The 19272-nt window shown below is 35.7% G+C and overlaps 1 protein-coding gene across 4 annotated transcripts in view; it reads right to left on the reverse strand.

The window, feature by feature from the left end:
* LRRCC1 (leucine rich repeat and coiled-coil centrosomal protein 1) overlaps window positions 1–16730 on the reverse strand; it is a 37196-nt gene extending 20466 nt beyond the window's left edge. The window contains exons 1-6 of one of the 4 annotated variants that reach the window (XM_044245375.1): window positions 16363–16730; window positions 13566–13771; window positions 13217–13282; window positions 10075–10242; window positions 7655–7830; window positions 7358–7564 (exon numbers count right to left, since the gene is read on the reverse strand). In XM_044245375.1, coding sequence (XP_044101310.1) covers window positions 7358–7564; window positions 7655–7830; window positions 10075–10242; window positions 13217–13282; window positions 13566–13771; window positions 16363–16715 — 1176 coding nt within the window. In that variant the 5' untranslated portion in view covers window positions 16716–16730. The remainder of the gene's footprint in view (window positions 1–7357; window positions 7565–7654; window positions 7831–10074; window positions 10243–13216; window positions 13283–13565; window positions 13772–16362) is intronic. The other 3 variants (XM_044245376.1, XM_044245377.1, XM_044245378.1) reach the window with 3 other exon arrangements.
* Between the last annotated feature and the right edge of the window lie 2542 nt (window positions 16731–19272).

Genomic DNA, 19272 nt, shown 5'->3' on the forward strand with positions numbered 1-19272 from the left:
AGAACAAACTGGCTGTTGCCAGAGGGGAAGTAATGAAGGGGTGGGTGAAATGAGTCAGAGATTAGAAGGTAGAGGTTTTCAGGTCTGGAGTGAATAAGTGAGAATAGGGAATACAGTCAATGGTATTGTAATAGCATTTTATGGTGACAGATAGTAGCTACAATTGTGGTGAACATAATACACAGTTTGTCAGAACACTATGTTATATACCTGAAACTATGTAACACTGTTTATCAACTAAACTTCAATTAAAAATCATAAGAACTTTGGGGCGCCTGGGTGGCTCAGTGGGTTAAGCCGCTGCCTTCGGCTCAGGTCATGATCTCAGGGTCCTGGGATCGAGTCCCGCATCGGGCTCTCTGCTCAGCAGGGAGCCTGCTTCCCTCTCTCTCTCTCTGCCTGCCTCTGTCTACTTGTGATTTCTCTCTGTCAAATAAATAAATAAAATATTAAAAAAAAAAATCATAAGAACTTTAAAATAAAGATTATAACCATATTCAATGATATAAAATATGCTTGTCTTTAATGAAAAGAAAAATTCAGTAGAGAAAAAGAAATTATAAAAAATTGAAATTGTACAACTGAAAAATACAACACCCGAAGTAAAAATTGGCTGGTCTTAAGAAGAGAATGGGTGATGAAAGAGTAAGTGTACTTGAAGATCAGTTTATTGAAGTTATTTAATTATTAAAATTATTTAAAATGAACACAGTGGGAAAAAAGTTGGTAAGATGTACAGAGTCTCAGGGAACCATAGAAGAGTATCTAAAGGTCTAAGCAGAATCTGAGAAAAGGGAATATGGGACAGAAAAATATTTGAAATGATGTCAAAAATTTCCTAAATTAGGTAAAGACCAATTTACAGACTTAAAACACTCAGAGAAACCTTAAGTAGGATAAATATGAAGAAAAAGTATCCTTAAGCACAATGTCGCCAAACTGCTGAAAATCAAAAGTAAAGGTAAATTCTTGAAAGCAGCCAAAGAAAAATGAGACATTATATACAGGAAATCAAGGATTCTAATTAATGCTGACTTTGAGTTCAAAACTATGGAGGCCAGGAGACAGAGAAAAAAAAAGCTGTCAATATAGAATCCTATATTCAGCAAAAAGCGTCCTTCAAAAAAGCAAAACGAAGAGAATTTGTTGTTCTCAGATGGCCACTATAGGATTTGCTACAGTAAGTACGGGCTGAAAGTCCTGGCTGAAGGAAAATAATAACACAAGGAAATTAAATCTCCAGCAAGAAAGTATCATATATGATTTATTTTTATTTTTTAAAAAAGATTTTACTTATTTATTTGACAGAGAGAGAGAGAGAGCACAAGCAGGGGGAGCAGCAGGCAGAGGGAGAGGGAAAAGCAGGCTCCCTACTTTGCAGGGAGATGGACGTGGGACTCAATCCCAGGACCCTGTGATTGTAACCTGAGCCAAAGGCAGATGCTTACTGACTGAGCCACCTAGGAGCCCTTCGTATATGATTTATATACATGTAAATACAAATAATTTTTAAATATTTTTTACTCTTAATTCCTTTAAAGCAAAAATTAAAACACTGTCTCTGGAGTTTATAATGCCAAATGAGATACATTTGGCAACTATAACAAAGTGTAATAGATATAAGAATTCTACATTTTATATGAATATAGTATTGAAAAGTCTATTTTTAGAGCTATCACACACAGAAATAAAAAGTATGACTAAAGAACCAAATACAAATTAAGACTGGATTATAACAAATATACAAGATCGAAAAAGTAGAAAAATGAATAAAAAAGTGAACAGAAAGCAATGAAATGGTATATCTAAGTCCAACTTCATCAACAATTATAGTAAATGTCAATGGACTATGGACTCTTCAAAAGGAGTGATGGCCAGGCTGAATTAAAAACAGGACACACCAATATATAAAACTTACTTCAATATATAGATAAAGCAAGTAAAAAGAAAATGGATGCCACAATGGGCTACCACTTCATACCCAGTAGGATGACTACAATCAAAACCACAGATAATAACAAGTTGGTGAAGATGTAGAGAAACTGGAACCCTCATACAATGATATAAGGAATGTAAAATGGTGCAGTTGCTTTGGAAATAGTCTCGTCATTCCTCAAAAGGTTAAACACAGTTACTATCTAACCTAGCAATTCCACTACTATATATAGCAAAGAGAAATGAAAACCTATGTTCACACAAAAGCATATACCTGAATATTCACAGTAGTGTTATTCATAATAGTCAAAAAGTGGAAATTACCCAAATTAACATATCAAATGAAGAATGGATAAAATGTGGTATATCCATACAATAAACTAACTTACATTTTAAAAAAAATGAAGTACTGATATATGCCATAAAGTGGACAAAACTTGAAAACATCATGCTAAATGAAAGAATACAATCACAAAGGGCCACATATAGTTGATTCCATTTATATGCAATTTCCAGAACAGGCAAATCCATATAAAAATAAAATCCACTAGTAGCTGCCTAGGGTTGGAAGAAAATGGTAGTGACTGGCAATGGGTACAAACCACTGAATTTCATGGTAAGCGAATTATAACTCAGTAACGCTGTTATTTAAAAAGAAAACAAAAACCTGACTGATGGATAAAATTTATCACATAAGTTATAAGCATAAGAAGGCTGAAATGGTTATATAATATCAGATAAAACAGACTTCAAGACAAAGAATACTCCCAAGACAAAGAGGAATACTTCATTAGGAAGACAGCACAGCCATAAACATGTATGTGCTTAATAACAGAGGTTCAAAATATAATAAGTGAATGTTAAGAAAATTAAAGGGAGAAACACTTTTAGATGGAGATTTTAACATCTTCCATACACATGACAGAATCAGACAAGTAAATTTTTTAAAAATCAGTAACAGTAACTGATAGAACTAGATAAAAATATCAGTAATGACATGAGCTATCTGAAAAAACTACCAGCCATCCTGACTTAACAAGTGTACAATAAACATTCTGTCCAAGTGCACAAAGAACAATCACCAAGACAGACCACATGCTGGGCTATAAAATAAGTCTCAGTAAATTTCAAAGTGTTCTCTGACAAAATGAAAATAAATTGGAAGTTACTAACAGAACAGAACTAGAAACCACAATACTTGAGAATTAAATGAGACAGTTCTAAATAATCCTTGGATGAAGAAATAAATCACAAGAGAAATTAGAAAATATTTCTAGGTTAACAATGATGAAAACAAATGTATAAAAATTTGTGAAATGTAGCTAAAGCAGTGCTTAAAAATATTCACTGTTTTAGATGGTTAATTTAAATTAGAAGACAGTTCTAAAATTAATAATCTAAGCACTTACATTAAGCTTAAAAATGAAGGGTAAATTCGAAGTAAGTAGAAAAAATAAAATGTAGAAATCAATAATACAGAACACAGAAAGCAAATAAAATTTACGAAACTATCTTTGTAAGAGAAACAAAATCTTGGCTAAATTTTTAAAAAGATTTTATTTCTTTGAGAGAGCAAGAGAGGGAGCAAGGAAACACAAGCAGGAGGTGGGGGTGAAAGGGGAAGGGCAGAGGGAGAGGGAGAAGCAGGTGATACAGGACTCGATCCCAGGACCCTGGGAGTATGACCTGAGCCAAAGGTAGACGCTTAACCAACTGAGCCACCCAGGTACCCCACACTTGGCTAAACTGACCAAGACAAAATAATTAATTAATTAGTTAATTAAAAAATTATAAAATAAAGGAGAGGACACAAATCATTATCTATAATAAAGGAAAGGCTACCATTACATATCCTATAGATGTTAAAAAGACAATAAGAGAATATTAGTAATAATTTTATGCTGACAAATTAGATGAAATGGACAAATTATAAAACACAACTTATCTAAAGCAACACATGATGAGATAGAAAATGAGTTGCCTTGTAATTATTAAAGAGAGTGAATTCATGATCACAAACCTTCTAGGCCCAGATAACTTTACTGGTGAACTTTATCAAACATTCAAGAAAGATTAATTCCAATCTTATAAAAATTTTTAAGAAAATTTTAGAGGAGTGGGGCAGTTTTCAACTCATTTAGGTAGGCAACATTAATCTAGTATCGATACCAAAGATGCCACTATAAAAGTAAAAACAAATATCCCTCGTGAGGAAATTGTAAACCTTTATAAAATATTAGCAAACTGAATCCAATTATATAGGAGATAATTTATCATGATTAAATGAGGTTTATCCCCAAAATGTAATGTTTGTTTAACATCTGGAAACTAATCAATGTAATTCATACTATCATGTGAGTCAAAAATTAAAAAAATATATGATCATCTCAACAGATGCAGAAAAAGCATTTAGTAAAAAAAATTCAATAACATCAGAACACAGCTAACTGGAAAGAGAAGTAAACTCCTTAACTTGATAAAGGACATCTATGAAAAACACAAGACTCACATCATACTTAATTGGGAAATATAGAAGGCTCTCTGAGGATCAGGAATAAGATCCTTGTGCTCACTGTTACCATTCATCTTCAGTATTGCGCTGCAAACCCTAGCTATCGCAACAAAGCATAAAGGGCCAGCATAAAGGTGAGAGAAGAAGGAAAACTGTTTCCATATGACTGTTTATGTAGGAAATCACCAGGAAAATATAAAAAAAAGTACTAACACTATTAAATAAAGTTAGCAAGGTCACAGGATCCAAGATATAGATACAGATATAGATCAATAAATAAATAAACAGTATTTCACAAACAAGCAGCAATCATGGAACATGAAACCACAGAAATGGTTCAATTTACAATGTTATAAAAGAAAATAATTATGAATAAATTTAATAAAAGGTATGTAAAACTTATATACTGAAACTACTACTGAGAGTGATAAAGATCTAAAGAACAGATATACAACATGGAATGATTTCAAAGTTATACTGAATTAAAGAGGCCTTACACAAAGGAGTATTGTACAACTGCTTTTATATTAGGTTCTGGAAGAAGCATTCAATAATCTATGGTGAAAAAGGGAGGAAAGTGATTGCCTTGGGTGGGGGAAGACTGGGAATGGGTTGATGATGGTTACGTTTATCTTCATAGAAGTTGGTAACAGGTATATACTTGTATATTGTCAATTCAGGGAAAACATGTATCTGTATTTTTTTTTTTTAAGATTTTATTTATTTATTTGACAGAGAGAGAGAGAAAGGGGGAGGGAGAACAAGGCAGGGGGAACAGCAGGCAGAGGGAGAGGGAGAAGCAGGCTCCTCAAGCAGGGAGCCCGATGTTGGGCTTGATCCCAGGACCCTGGGATCAGGACCTGAGTAGAAGGCAGATGATTAATGACAGAGCCACCCAGGCACTCCCACGTACCTGTATTTTACATCAAAAGATATGGTTAAAAAAATACTGAACTTTACAGTTAATAATATACATGCTTAAGTATTTTGAGGGAAATATACCAATGCACATATTTGCTTTGGAATGTGTCATAAGATAGTTTGAACAACGAATAAATGGATAGATATATCATGATATAAGCAAAGTAAACTGCTGACAGTGGAATCTAGTTTCTGGGTATACTGGAATCCACTATGAAATTCTTATAAATTTGTTCTAAGTTTGAAAATTTTGTAGTAAAATGATAGGGAAAAACTAAAAGACATAATAAGTCTTCACAGAGAACCTCAAAATCAGTGAAATAATTTTAAGTCTCATAGTTAAGAAAAAACATCATGGTAATATAGCACATTTTCAGTAATTTTATGACCTGACTTATAAATTACTACTTTTGAAATTACACTGAGTATATACATCAATGGAAATTAAAACTGTTTGTTTACCTTTCACACAAGTTAGCATTCACCTAATTTTTTTAATATGCAGAGCAATGAATCATGTTTTTTCCCCAGATAGCTAGACTCCTATTTTTGGTTACAAAGTAGGAAGAATTATCACTATAACAGAGTATGAAGCATATTGGTGGAAAGAATACTGGGCTGGATATCAGAGATTTGGGTCTGAAGCTTCAACTCTTACTACTAAAGGACACTTACATAAACTCCTGAATTTCTTTTCTATAAAATAAGAATGATATATTGATCCCTAGCTACTTGATTGGGTTGTTGTAAGAATGAAATGAGGATGGCATTAAAGAAGTTGCAAAAGCTCACTTCAAATTCAGGTTATTAAAATTAAATCTAAGTTCTGACACTGGCAGAAGAGTCAGCCTTTAGAAAAGAGGAACGATGAAATCTGAGGAAACAGTAAGTCTAAGAACTAAGAGCTCAGTGACACGTTATCAAGGATGTCAAAGAATATATAAGCTGGCATTCTTATCCTAGGTCTATTCCTACCTACCTCTGCGCCTCAAGTGGTGTCTAGGGTTTTCTAGCACACACAAATCCTTACAGCCCTATTCATTTACTGCCCCAAGGCAGACTTTTTGTTTATCTAGCATTGTTATGTTAGTGTTATAACTATGATAATAGTTCAGAAGTATTAAAAACCTTTTGAATCATAATTCTACCATTAGCATTTTCTACTCCACACCCCCCCTCATTTGGAGAAAAAAATTTTGAATATTAAAATTTAATTACAATAACTAGGTTAAACTGACATTTGACTAATAGCTTCTTTAGCCTGTACCACAATATGTCTATCCTTTATCCAGATAGGGGCTAAATAATAATCCACTGCATTCTGAGAAGTGTGGTGCTTAAGAAAACAACTGTTATTGTAGATCACATTCAAGAATGCTACAGCACAGACTGGAGACCCAAACACCAATAAAATCTAGGCATTGTCCATTCTCACAATTCCAAGATTCTAAAAGCCAGTGTACTAGTAGCAGGGGTAAAGAATATCTCAGGAAAGTAGAGATTAATTTGGTGAGGGTCTGCTGTAAACAGAAACTGAAACAGGAACTATGTAAGTTAACCTGTCATTCAGCTCTAAATTCTAGAAGTAGTTTTGACCTTTAAACAACTGTAGATAGTAGAGGCCCAAAGTAACTCACATATCCTCTATGTTTATAAACATTGAGTCAGAAGAATTCTGAGTTTGCTCAAGGTCAAAAGGTTGGTTGGACAGAAAAAAATGTGATGTACAGCAGAATAAAGGAATTAATAATAAACTCTTGAAGGACAATAAGGAAAAAGTTAAAAAAGTATGCCATGATTTTCTACTACTATTACGAAACAGAATCTTATTTCTGTAAAGGAAAAAAAAACATACATACACAACAGACTGTTAAGTATAAATCGTTTTGGGTTGGTTAGCTTATATGTTATTTTTATTTTAAATTTTTCTTAACTATTTTTTTTTTTTCCCCAACACACACTGCTTAGAAATATAGGAAAAATAGTTACTTCGGTGAGAAGCTGTAAAATTTGATCATCTAATTTCTGAAGTTTCATGTCGTTATGAAAATTGTTTTCATTGTTAACTTTCTCCGGCTCAGAAGATGGACATATAGATATAAATGATGTCAAACCAGTATCTGTTGGTGATGCAAACTGATCCAAGGGAACTATCTCATCAATGGGTGGTGTTACCACTGGCATACTACCAATTATCTATGATACAGAAACAAACCAAAATCTTTTAAATTTACATGAATTAAAATTTGAAGGTATCTTTTCTATTAGAAAAAAACAATACCATACCTCATCTTCACTTATATTTAGAGGAGAATCAGAAGAAACTAAGTTATCCAAAAGACCTTCTAAGCACTGTAGGCGTGATGAATTTATTTCTGACGAATTTACTGGCTCACCAAATATGTTCTTGCAGTCTAGGATTCTAAGCTGTGGCAACGTCTGGAGCATAATTGCTCTGTACCCTTGGAAACAAATCATTCAAAATGAAAAGTCAGGCATTAAAAAGTTAATTATTTCTCAAATACAATAAATTTATCACCTACCAGCTATATCACCTGAATGATAAAATTAGTCTTGGAATACAACTAATATACTTGTAAGAAAAGCTACTTAGTCCTTCTCTAGTATGTAATCGTTTTAACTATAAAACAAACAAAACACTCTCCACCACGCCTCCCACATAATCCTCCTGGTGATGATCAGAAAGTTAAAAATCATTATTGCTGAATTTATCTTTTGTGAAATTGCTTTAAAGTTATAAATGCACGGTACTGGTAAATTTATTCTGAACAGAAAGCCAAACATGTCTTTTATTTGTAATATGAGTAGTATAAATATAAATCAAGATAATGTGGTAACCACCAGAAATTCAGATTTTGCTAATGAGGCCTTAAATATTATTTTATTTTAGTATTATAAGTATTATTTTATTTTATTTTACAATTAAAGGTCCCCATCTTTCTCCCTGAAATTAGATATAATTAAGATTAAGATAGGCAATCTATAAACTATTCAAGAATATTTTCTACATACAATGAAATATGAGAAATCTGAAAAATTTACATTTGGTGTTTAGGCTAAAAGAAACACTTTAACTTTGCTGAAATATAATGTTAAAACCAAGTATTTCTAAAAAGGCCAATGAAGTGGTTGGAAGAACTCCAAAAGAAAGAAAGAATCTGGCAAATCAATATTAGAAATTTTGAGGGGAAAAAAGTTATTTTGGTAATAGTAAGTATCCTTTCAATTCTAGGGGGAGGGCAACCGTATTGAAATACCTCATCAAATAAAGTGAAAAACAAAGGTTCAAACTGTAGGAACCAGAGATTCTTAGACAAATTGTTAGGGGAAAAAATCCAACTTGGGTGAGTACAGAAAACAAAAATAAAGTTGTTTTAGAAATAAGCTCCTCCCCCACCCCAAAAAACAGGGTTTCCCCAGAAAACTGAGGTCTGTCCTGATACTTAGGTAGACTCTCTATTATATGGCCTTAGGAAAATAGTTCATCCCACATCTATTATGTTCTTCAATGAAATAAAATTATCAAAATGGGTTTCTATTCTGGGAAAAGCCTTCATAAAGTTGCATATTAATGACAGTTTGGAGCCAACTCTGTAGCCAACTTCTATTCAAGCTGATCTTTAGAGTATATATTTGTATTTTACATTTGTATCTTATTGCTTGGTTAAGCCATTTGAAATAAGTGATAATAAGAAATAGTAGTCTGGTCTGCTTTGTACTTACCAACTTCAGTGATTCTGAATTAGATCAAATGGCTTTTTCGCAGAATCTTCTATATATCATATTATTAAGTTAACACATTCACAAACAAAATAAAAAAGGTACACAGGAAAAAATTTTCTTAATATTTCCTGATTCCCAGCTACCTTTTCCACTCTTTCTGCATTTCCTGATTCCTACCTACTTAATACTGCAGGTAGCCACTGTTAACAATTTTTGGTATAGCCTTCTAGATATTTTATATATATAATCAGCAAATAAACACACATATGTTACCCTTTGCATACAAATGATAACCAATTACATGGAATGCTTTCAAACGAGCTTGCTTTTTTCTATCAACAGTGTATCTTGGAGATAACTGCCTATCAATAGCTAAAGATTCCACATTCTTTTTTTTTAGTATAATACTATGGCTGCATAGTATTATACTGTTTAAGAATAGATCATAACAATCTAATTTTGAGGCATTCACTTGTGGAGCATAACAAATAGCATGGAGGACATGGGGAGTTAGAGAGGAGAAGAGAGTTGGGGGAAATTGGAAGGGGAGGTGAACCATGAGAGACTATGGACTCTGAAAAACAATCTGAGGGTTTTGAAGTGGCAGGGGGTGGGAGATTGGGGTACCAGGTGGTGGGTATTATAGAGGGCACGGATTGCATGGAGCACTGGGTGTGGTGCAAAAATAATGAATACTGTTATGCTGAAAATAAATAAAAAATAAATTAAAAAAATATAAAACTGTCTAAAGAGAATTATTTATCAGATAAACATTCTTTTAACTGAATTTGTCTTGATAAAATTACTTAATAGCAATTATGTTTTTCCAAATATATTATAAAAAGTTGCAAAGCTTAAGACAAATTAAAGGGTGACAAATACCAGTTACAGGAAACAAAGGAGCTCTGAATATTAACTGTTACAAAAGTATTACTGTTACAAAAAGTATTAATTGCTCATACCTGGTACATGACAGACAGGGTTATCGTCTCCATTTTTTTCCAAAATAAGATTAGTCAAGAAGTTCAATCCTACCACACACTGAAGTAAGTGATGGATACTATCTATACAATTGCTATGTAGGTCAATATATCTAAGTTTATGTTTAATTCCATGAAGGGGAATCAAACCTGCAGTAAGGGAAAAAAAAAAACTCTTTTGAAGCCACCAAAGTCATTTTTCCAACAGCTAATTCAAAATAATTCTATACAGAGTAGATTTTGAGGCAAAGAAGCATTAATAAGAAGTCTGCCAATAGCTATACCTAATAAACAGTATGAGTAAAGACATTTGTTATTTTGAAGAAACAGGTTTAGCATCTCTTAAAGCCCTAGCCCAGAGGTTCCTGGTCCCTGGTTCTCTTCAAACAGAATGTATGGACCTCCCATACTTCTGTGAGAAGTACTTCTGTGTACTTCTGTGAGAAGTACATGTGCTCCTCTATACTATTTTCACCCTAGTCCAAGTCTCCATTATCTCTCACCTAGACCACTGAAATAGCTTCCTAACTGGTCACCTGACTTCCACTCTGATTCTCCTAAAATCCATTCTTCACTCACTCAGCAACCAAAGTGATCCTTTAAAAACAGTACGTCACTTGTTTAAAGCCCTCTTATGGCTTCCTATTGCACCTAGAATAATATGCAAACATTTTTACCCAGAGTATGAAGCTGTGATCTGGCCTTTGCCTACCTTCTCATCTCTTTTATTAGCACACTAATCCCTCATTTGCTATGCTCTAGCCATATTACCTGTCTTTCTCTTCCTTTATCATGACAAGGTTAAAGATGCCTTAGTGTCTTTGCATGCACTTATCATATACACTGCCTTTATTTATTGAACACATAAATTATTATCATTCTAAGAATTATCTATTAAAACTTACATGGTTGCCTATTATATTTTCTTCATATTTATTATAATCCAATATGAAGTCACTAAATGAACCCTTTCAGGTGTACAGCTCAATCTACATAAGCAAGCATATACAGTTGTATAGCTACTACTATAACTGAGATACAGAACATTCCATCACTCTAGCCAATGTGTCCCATCTTCAACCCCTGGAAACTAGGGATCAGATTTCTGCTCCTATAGCCTGTCTTGGTCAGAATGTCATATAAATGAAACCATATAGTGCATCCTTCTGTGTCTCACTCCCTGCCCTTAGCCTAATTCTTTTTAGATCTATTCACGTTACTGCCAAGCAGTAGTCTATCAGGTGGATGAATCATAATTTGTTTACTAGGTGACAGACATATGGATGGTTTACAGTTTCAGAAAATTATAAAGAATCATATAAACAGGGGCGCCTCCGTGGCTCAGTGGGTTAAAGCCTCTGCTTTCGGCTCGGGTCATGATCCCAGGGTCATGGGATCGAGCCCCGTGTTGGGCTCTCTGCTCGGGGGGGTGCCTGCTTCCCTTCCTCTCTCTCTGCCTGCCTCTCTGCCTACTTGTGATCTCTGTCAAATAAATTAAAAAAAAAATTAAAAAAAAAGAATCATATAAACAATATTATATAAAAAGCTATATAATGATATAAACTTTCATGTACAGGTTTTTGAACAGACATGTTTTCATTTCTCTTAAATACCTAGGAGAGGGACTGCATGATCATATGGTAAGTGTATGTTTAACATTGTAAGAAACCTTCAAACTCTTTTCCAAAGTAGTTGTTTCATTTTCAGTTCTCCTCACAATGTGTGCAAATTCTAGTTGCTCTATAATCTCATCAGTATTTTGTATTATAAATTACAAATTTCTAAACTATCTATTCTAGTAGGTATGAAGTAGTAATTTGTATTGCCTTAATCACTAAAGATGCTAAACATTTTTTTTTTCACGTGCTTACTAATTTGCCATTTAGATTTCCTCCTGGGAAATGGTTAGCTCAAATCTTTTGCTTATTTTTGAGGGGCTGACATTATCTTATTTTTTGCTTTTCTTCCCCACTACAGGGTATGCCCTATGACAAGAACCTTATCTATCTGTTGTTTTTTTTATCACTACAGAACATTATTTGATACAGTTATCTTCAATAAATATTTGTTGAGTAAATGAATGAGCAATCTTATCCAAGACTCACATTTTTCAGATAAGGCAACTGCATCCAAACAGTAACATTCTTTGCTCAACATCACACAGCAGTGACAGAGCTAGGGTTAATACTCAACTCCACTACTTTCACATCTTTGGGGGCAAAAGTTTTAAAAAATTAATATACTTTTGCTATTCCGGTTTAACAGCAGGGAGTAGACTGCTTTAATTTTTTGTATTAGAAATACCTGGAATCGGCTAGTATTTTTCTAGTATGGGAGAAAAATAAACACATGAATAAGACTGTTTCAAATATTGCCAGGATTATGATGATAATTAGAAGAATTCTGCCAATTCTAAGAGATAATTCTTAGAATAATCATTAAACTTTGTTCATTTTATCAGTGTATCACTTTAATCAATTAAAAAATAGGTAAAATTGTTTAACCTTCTTAGACCTGCTTAAAAGTCAAAAAGAAAATTATTTGATCTTCAATTTACAATATAGCCTTTGGAATGTAGTATGGTTCAATATGCTATATGATCCCATATGGTAGCACTAGTCACATGTGGCTTTGTGAGTTTAAACTAAAATTACAAATTCAGTTCCGCACTACACAAGCCACATTTCAAGCACTCAAGGACACATCTGGCTATTTGTCGCCATGTCGGAAAGGATATTTAATATTTTCATCACTGTAAAAAGTTCTACTGGAACTATTCTTTATACAATAATAATAAATATAATATATATAATAATTTATATAATTCTTTATATGATAGCATATTGATCAATTATTTAAGATTAAAATCTTATTCTCCTGAAGCTAGGCCCTCCAAGTTTTTTTCTGTTACTGATCACCTAGTTTCACCTAGTTTGTATTCCTATTTTTTATTTAGCCATAGCTCTGGGACCAACAAAAAAATACTTAAGACTGAAGCACACTCTCTAGATGGCATTTTTGGTCAAAAACAGGAATATTCAGTTTTCAGCATGCTGAGCTTAGCCTAACTCCTCACATTTGGCAAACATTCAGCATTATAGAAAACACAAGATTATCTACTTACCACTAAGATCATTTATTTGGTTATAAGATAAATTCAGTCTAGTCAGATTAGTTAGTGCTTCAAGTCCTAAAATAAAATAAGATAAAATAATGCTATATAGATTACAATACTATTTCAGACAGTTTTGAAGCAAATCTATAGTCTGGTAACAGTAAAATCAATTTTATTGGTATTTTGCAAAATACTTAAAAAATTGTTTACTTTTCTGGAAGAAAACTTTTATGTAGTAAATTTTAAGGTCAGTTTTCAAAAGTTTATGATAGTATTTATTCCATTCTTTTGGGAAGAAGGAAAGTGGACTTAAATCATCTTCCTTAGGCAAAATATCACATGAAAATCACTTACAAACCTTCTATTCTTGTGATCAAATTGCAGGACAAATTTAAAGTGCACAGTTTTGTCAGTGTGTTTAGCCCTTCAATTCGATCTATTTGATTAGATGACAGATCTAAGTGTTGTAAATTCCAAACATGATCAATGGCTTCGATTTTTGAGATGTTATTACAATGAAGATTGATGGCATGAAGGGATGAATCTAAAGATAATTCTGATATGCTACAAGAGAAAATATATATTATCAAAAGCAAGTAAAAAACAGATTTGAAAATTATGACCAAATGTAATTAAGATCAACCAAATAGCATGTAGATGATATGCATGTGCTCTACTCATTTTATAATAAAATCATTCCTACTTGTGGTAGCCTTTTAACATCTTGTAAGGTACAGTGCTTCTTACCACTAATCGGTATTCTGGACCATACAGATAAAGAAGAAACCCACTCAAGAGAGGCAAGTGACCCTGGGCATTTCTCCCTTCTATAAGCAACCAAGTCATGAGCATATAATGAAAGCTATAATTGTAATGATGCTGGAATCATAATACCCCAGTTCAAATCTTCATTCTACTACTTTTTTTGTTTTTTTTTTTTGCTAAATTACTTGAACAAATGAGTTAACCTCTCTAAACCTCTGTTCCCTCATTTAATTTAATTTAATTTCCACAACAATTCTAAGCAATAGGTATCATAAGGATACTGAAGTTTGCAGAAATTAAATAACTTGTCCAAGTTCTTATAGTTATTACCTGAGGCAGTGTAAGTCCAGATCTGGCACTGTACTTTGTAATCTTACTTTCTTTACTGTCTGCAACAGCTATTTAACTCAGAATGTAGTCGGATTTCAAAAGAAACCACTAGTTATTACTCTTTTTAGTAAAAAAAAAAGTCCATCCTTCCTTCTATACATTTGGAATGCACCTCCCCTAAATAGAACTCATCTCTTCATTCTCTCAAGTTCAGCTATTTATAACCAGAACCTCTCCTAAAGATGGTAGTTCCAGGAATAAAAACTATGGTGCCTATAGTTCAGTAGTGCTGGGCAGAGGGACAGTGGGGAATGGGGCCACACAACGTCATGGGCATCTGTTCAATGTTCTGTAGCAGCTACTGTGGAGGAAACAACTGTGGCAGCAGAGAAGTGAGAAGTTTAGCAGTCAGGGAGTAAAAAAAAAAAATGAAGAATTCTGGTGTGCTTCCAAATTAGCATCAAGAATCTCAAATTCAAAATAAAAAATCAAAACCACTTTAAGTATGTCATAAAGTCATTCAGCTCCTCCCTTAAACTTCAGAATGAAGCACATACTAACGTGTGGCAGAAAAAGATAAAAGCATTTGTAAATTTGAAACTATCAATCTCTAAATGTGACTGCTGAAGTATTTTCCAATTCCCTGGCTCCTGTCGTTTACTGAGCTATCCTTGTGCTTCCTATTAACACATGCTCTTAATGACGGTCATTTATTTTCTCACACATTTCAGTTTCTGGAAATTAGTACTGTGCAGATAATCTGCCACAGTAGAAAAAGCAGAAAGTGAAATTAGATAGAAATAGCTTTGAATTTGCACTTAGTGGCTTGCCAACCGGAAGAAGTTGGGAACACTATTTACATCCTCTGAATCTCAGATCTGTCACTTGTAAAATTACTACCTTGTAGAATTATTGTGAGGAGTAGTGATAACATATATGGTATGTACACACAGATGGCATTCAGTAAATGGCACCTATTAAACATAAATGTAAATATTCCTTTAAAAGCCATCTCCCTGGGGTCTTCTGGCAAATTTGAGATCACCATCCAGAAAAGGACGGTTTAATTTTCAGCAGCAAGGTTCCGCATAAAGCAGGGCATGCCACGAAGAAACAGCAAGTGCTGTTCGCGCACAGCAAGGAACTGCCTGTAGATCACTATGGCTAATCAGAGAAATGGAGAAATCGTAAGAGGTTAATGCCGAAAAGGTAGACAGGGACCAGTCAGTAAAGAATCAAGACCCTAGTAAGACATGTATAAATCTGGGCTGCATGTAAGAAGGAAATGATTAGCTAAATATGATGTTGAGTACTCTCAAAAAGTTTATGTATATATGGATCATAGTGCTTTGCAAAGGAGAAATTAGAAGGGAGGCAAAGAGAATCGAGGAAAACCTAATTAAGAGCAGTACACCTTCCCTCCACGGTTGCCAAATTTAACCAAAGCGCCACTTTTTGTCCAGGTAAGAGAAAGAGTAGCAGACACAAGAGGAACCCGAGACGACCAACCACGACAGCGCAGGCAAAGGAAGAATAATCCGTCAAGAAAGGGACGCCTGGGTGGCTCAGTTGGTTAAGCAGCTGCCTTCGGCCCAGGTCATGATCCCAGCGTTCTGGGATCGAGTCCCACATCGGGCTCCTTGCTCGGCGGGGAGCCTGCTTCTGCCTCTGCCTGCCATTCTGTCTGCCTGTGCTCGCTCGCTCTCCCTCTCTCTCTGACAAATAAATAAAAAATCTTTAAAAAACAAAAAAAAAAACAAAAAAAAAAAAAAAAAAGAAAGGAGAACCAGTGAAGAGGGAGGCCGGCCAAAGACTGGTGGAGAATGAGATCGTAGGGCAGTGTCCAGGCTACTCAGAAGGCCAAGGAGGAAAGGAATGAGGACTCGCTGGACCTGGCACTTCAGAAGAGCAGTTACGGCGCAGTAAGGCAGCGGGGAGCCAGACAGCGTCTGTGTGCCGTCTGGGTAGAGCTGTGGCGCCTCGGCTCCGGGGCGGCTTGCTATCTACGGCGGCCGCCTGCGGAACGCGCGGGCCGCTCCCGGCTGCGGAGCACCCTTTACCTCCGCAGGCCTTTGTCCATGAAGCACAAATCCCCGCAGATGCTGTCGCCGTCTTCATTTTCGACTTCCGCCTCCACCGGCGCCTCCATGGCACCGGTGACGGGGACCGTGGTCTTAACCGGCGCCCAGAGCTGGGTGGGAGAGCCCGGAACACGCCTTCTCGGTGAGCGGAAGTCCAGTCCGAGGGGGCGGGGGCAAAGGCCCCCCGCCCCCCTCCAACTGACAGCCGGGCACTTTGCCGCCTTGACGAGTGCCGTAAAGCGGGAAGCCCGGTTTTCTTCCCCAAGGGCTTCCCTCCCTTTTACGGTATCCACGGCGCGACTCTTGGGACTTTCCGTAAAGGGAAACATCATCCCGTGTGTGTGTGGTTGTTGAGTAAAGAGTGGGTTTTTCCTGAGACGCTCTCCTGTATGATTTTTGCGTTGTAGGCGACTGACTTCTTGAAGGCGAGTTAACAGCAGTTTGTCTTTACAGAACTGTAGTCATACATACCCATAAGTTATTCCCCCACTGGCCATTGCACCTACTGTTGATTTAGTAAGCATTTATGAGATGCCTTACAAATGCCAGGCACTTCCCTGTGACAGGAGGAATAAGTTGAAGCCCATTCTCGTTCTCTGGAAGCATTCACAGTTCAATGGAGGAAACAAAGAATTGCCGTGCAACGGGGTGAGTGCTAGAAATAGCACAGGAGCATTTAAACCCACTGTATAGTGATGTGCGTAGCGGGACAGTTTTCTAAAAAGTTTTTTGGTGACTGAGCAGATCCTTGCTAGGTCAAGGGGAATTCTGGAAGTGAATGGCATTCCAGGTAGGAAAACAATAGTGGTAGAAGGTGGTGGTGGTGGTGGGGGGAACCTGGTTAGATTGCTCTCTAACTCATGGGAATATTTTTTTAAAAAATATCAGGGGCGCCTGACTGGCTCAGTGGGTACAGCATCTGACTCTTGATCTTAGGGTTGTGAGTTCAAGCCCCACCTTGGGCAAAGAGCCTAGTTTAAAAAAATTAAAAAATGAAAAAAAAAAAAAAAAAGCTGTGTCAACTCTGAACCTGTTACTATCTGGAACTCAAATCTTTGGTGGCATCTGTTAGCAGTCAAATAAAAACCTACCTTTCTACTCTAATATTGAAGATATTTCCAGACTTTAAATGCCATTAGTCTCCTATTATTTAGCTATACCTTTCACATAAAATGTGTAGCCACAATTCCCTGTTTCCTATAACCATGAGCTTTGCCATATGTCTGCAGCCCCTTCCAATAAGAAGTGGAAGTAGAATCTTCTCAGTGGCTTCTTGATGGTGACTTCTCAATGGTGACTTTTTTTTTTGCCAATAGAATTCATTTAATTCTAGTGATGGACCTCAAGACACCTTGTATGCTTCTGTTCCCCATCTTGGAAAACTGGCTGACCTGCCATCTGAACAAGACCAGGCTAGCCAACTGGAGGACAGCTACTACACAGAGCAAAAACAAGTCACTCCAGCAAGGGATGCACAGATACATACATGAGCTCAGAAGCACTTAGCTGAACCCACCCCAAAGTGCAAAATAACAGAAATGTGAGCTAAATAAAGTGTTTTGTGTTAAGCCAGTAAATTCTGGAGAAAATGTGTTATGTAGGATAACATGATTGATAATAGTATGAGTAATAATCCATGACTGAATATCTATTAAACTAAATTTTCAAAGAGGATAAGGATTATACTGTAACCAAAACCAAATAACTGATATAAGAAACAAATTATGTTGCAATGTTATTAAATGTATTGCGTCTTTCCTCCAAAGTCATGGGCATTATAATTAATTAATAAAAATACTGATTATTGTTAGTGGAGTTCAAAAATTGTAGATTGTATCTGAATTGCCTTAGCACTTAAGAATTGACTTTTTATTTATTTTTAAAGATTTTATTTATCTATTTGAGAGAGAGCGCAAGCAGGGGAAGTGGGAGAGGAAGAAGCTGACTCCCTGCTCAGCAGGGCCTTGATCCTAGGACCCTGGCGGTGACCTGAGCCAATGGTAGATCTTTAACCAACTGAGCCACCCAGGTGCCCCAAGAATTGAATTTTTAAAATGATAGTTAGATGAACTAGTATTACTATTATTTGTCTGGTTTGTTTTGTTTTGTTTTGTTTTTTAGCACAAATGCTTAGAAACTGGTTTTGCTTCAAAATTCCTTTCTTGCATGGATGCCTGGGTGGCTCAGTTGGTTGGACGACTGCCAGTTGGACGACTGCCTTCAGCTCAGGTCATGATCCCGGAGTCCCAGGATCGAGTCCCACATCGGGCTCCCAGCTCCATGGAGAGTCTGCTTCTCCCTCTGACCTTCTCCTCGCTCATGCTCTCTCTCACTGTCTCTCTCTCTCTCAAATAAATAAATAAAATCTTTAAAAAAAATTCCTTTCTTGTTAAACAAAATTTGTTAAATAAGTTTCTATAGGACACTTTAGTTCTCAAATTCAAAGAGGCTATCATTAATATTCTAAACAATATGTAAACAACACTTCTCAGTTACTACGCTCTGTAGTTTTATATTTTTATTTAATTTTTTAATTTTTATTTATTTATTTTTTTAAGATTTTATTTATTTGTCAGAGACAGAGGGAGAGAGAGCGAGCGAGCACAGGCAGACAGAGAGGCAGGCAGAGGCAGAGGGAGAAGCAGGATCCCTGCCAAGCAAGGAGCACGATGTGGGACTCGATCCCAGGACCCTGGGATCATGACCTGAGCCGAAGGCAGCTGCTCAACCAACCGAGCCACCCAGGCGTCCCTTTTTATTTTATTTTTTTAAAGATTTTATTTATTTATTTGACAGAGTTCACAAGTGGGCAGAGAAGCAGGCAGAGAGAGAGGAGGAAGCAGGCTCCCCACTGAGTAGACAGCCCAATGTGGGGCTTGATCCCAGGAC

Source organism: Neovison vison, chromosome 4 (assembly GCF_020171115.1).
Source record: "Neovison vison isolate M4711 chromosome 4, ASM_NN_V1, whole genome shotgun sequence".
Taxonomy (NCBI): domain Eukaryota; kingdom Metazoa; phylum Chordata; class Mammalia; order Carnivora; family Mustelidae; genus Neogale; species Neogale vison.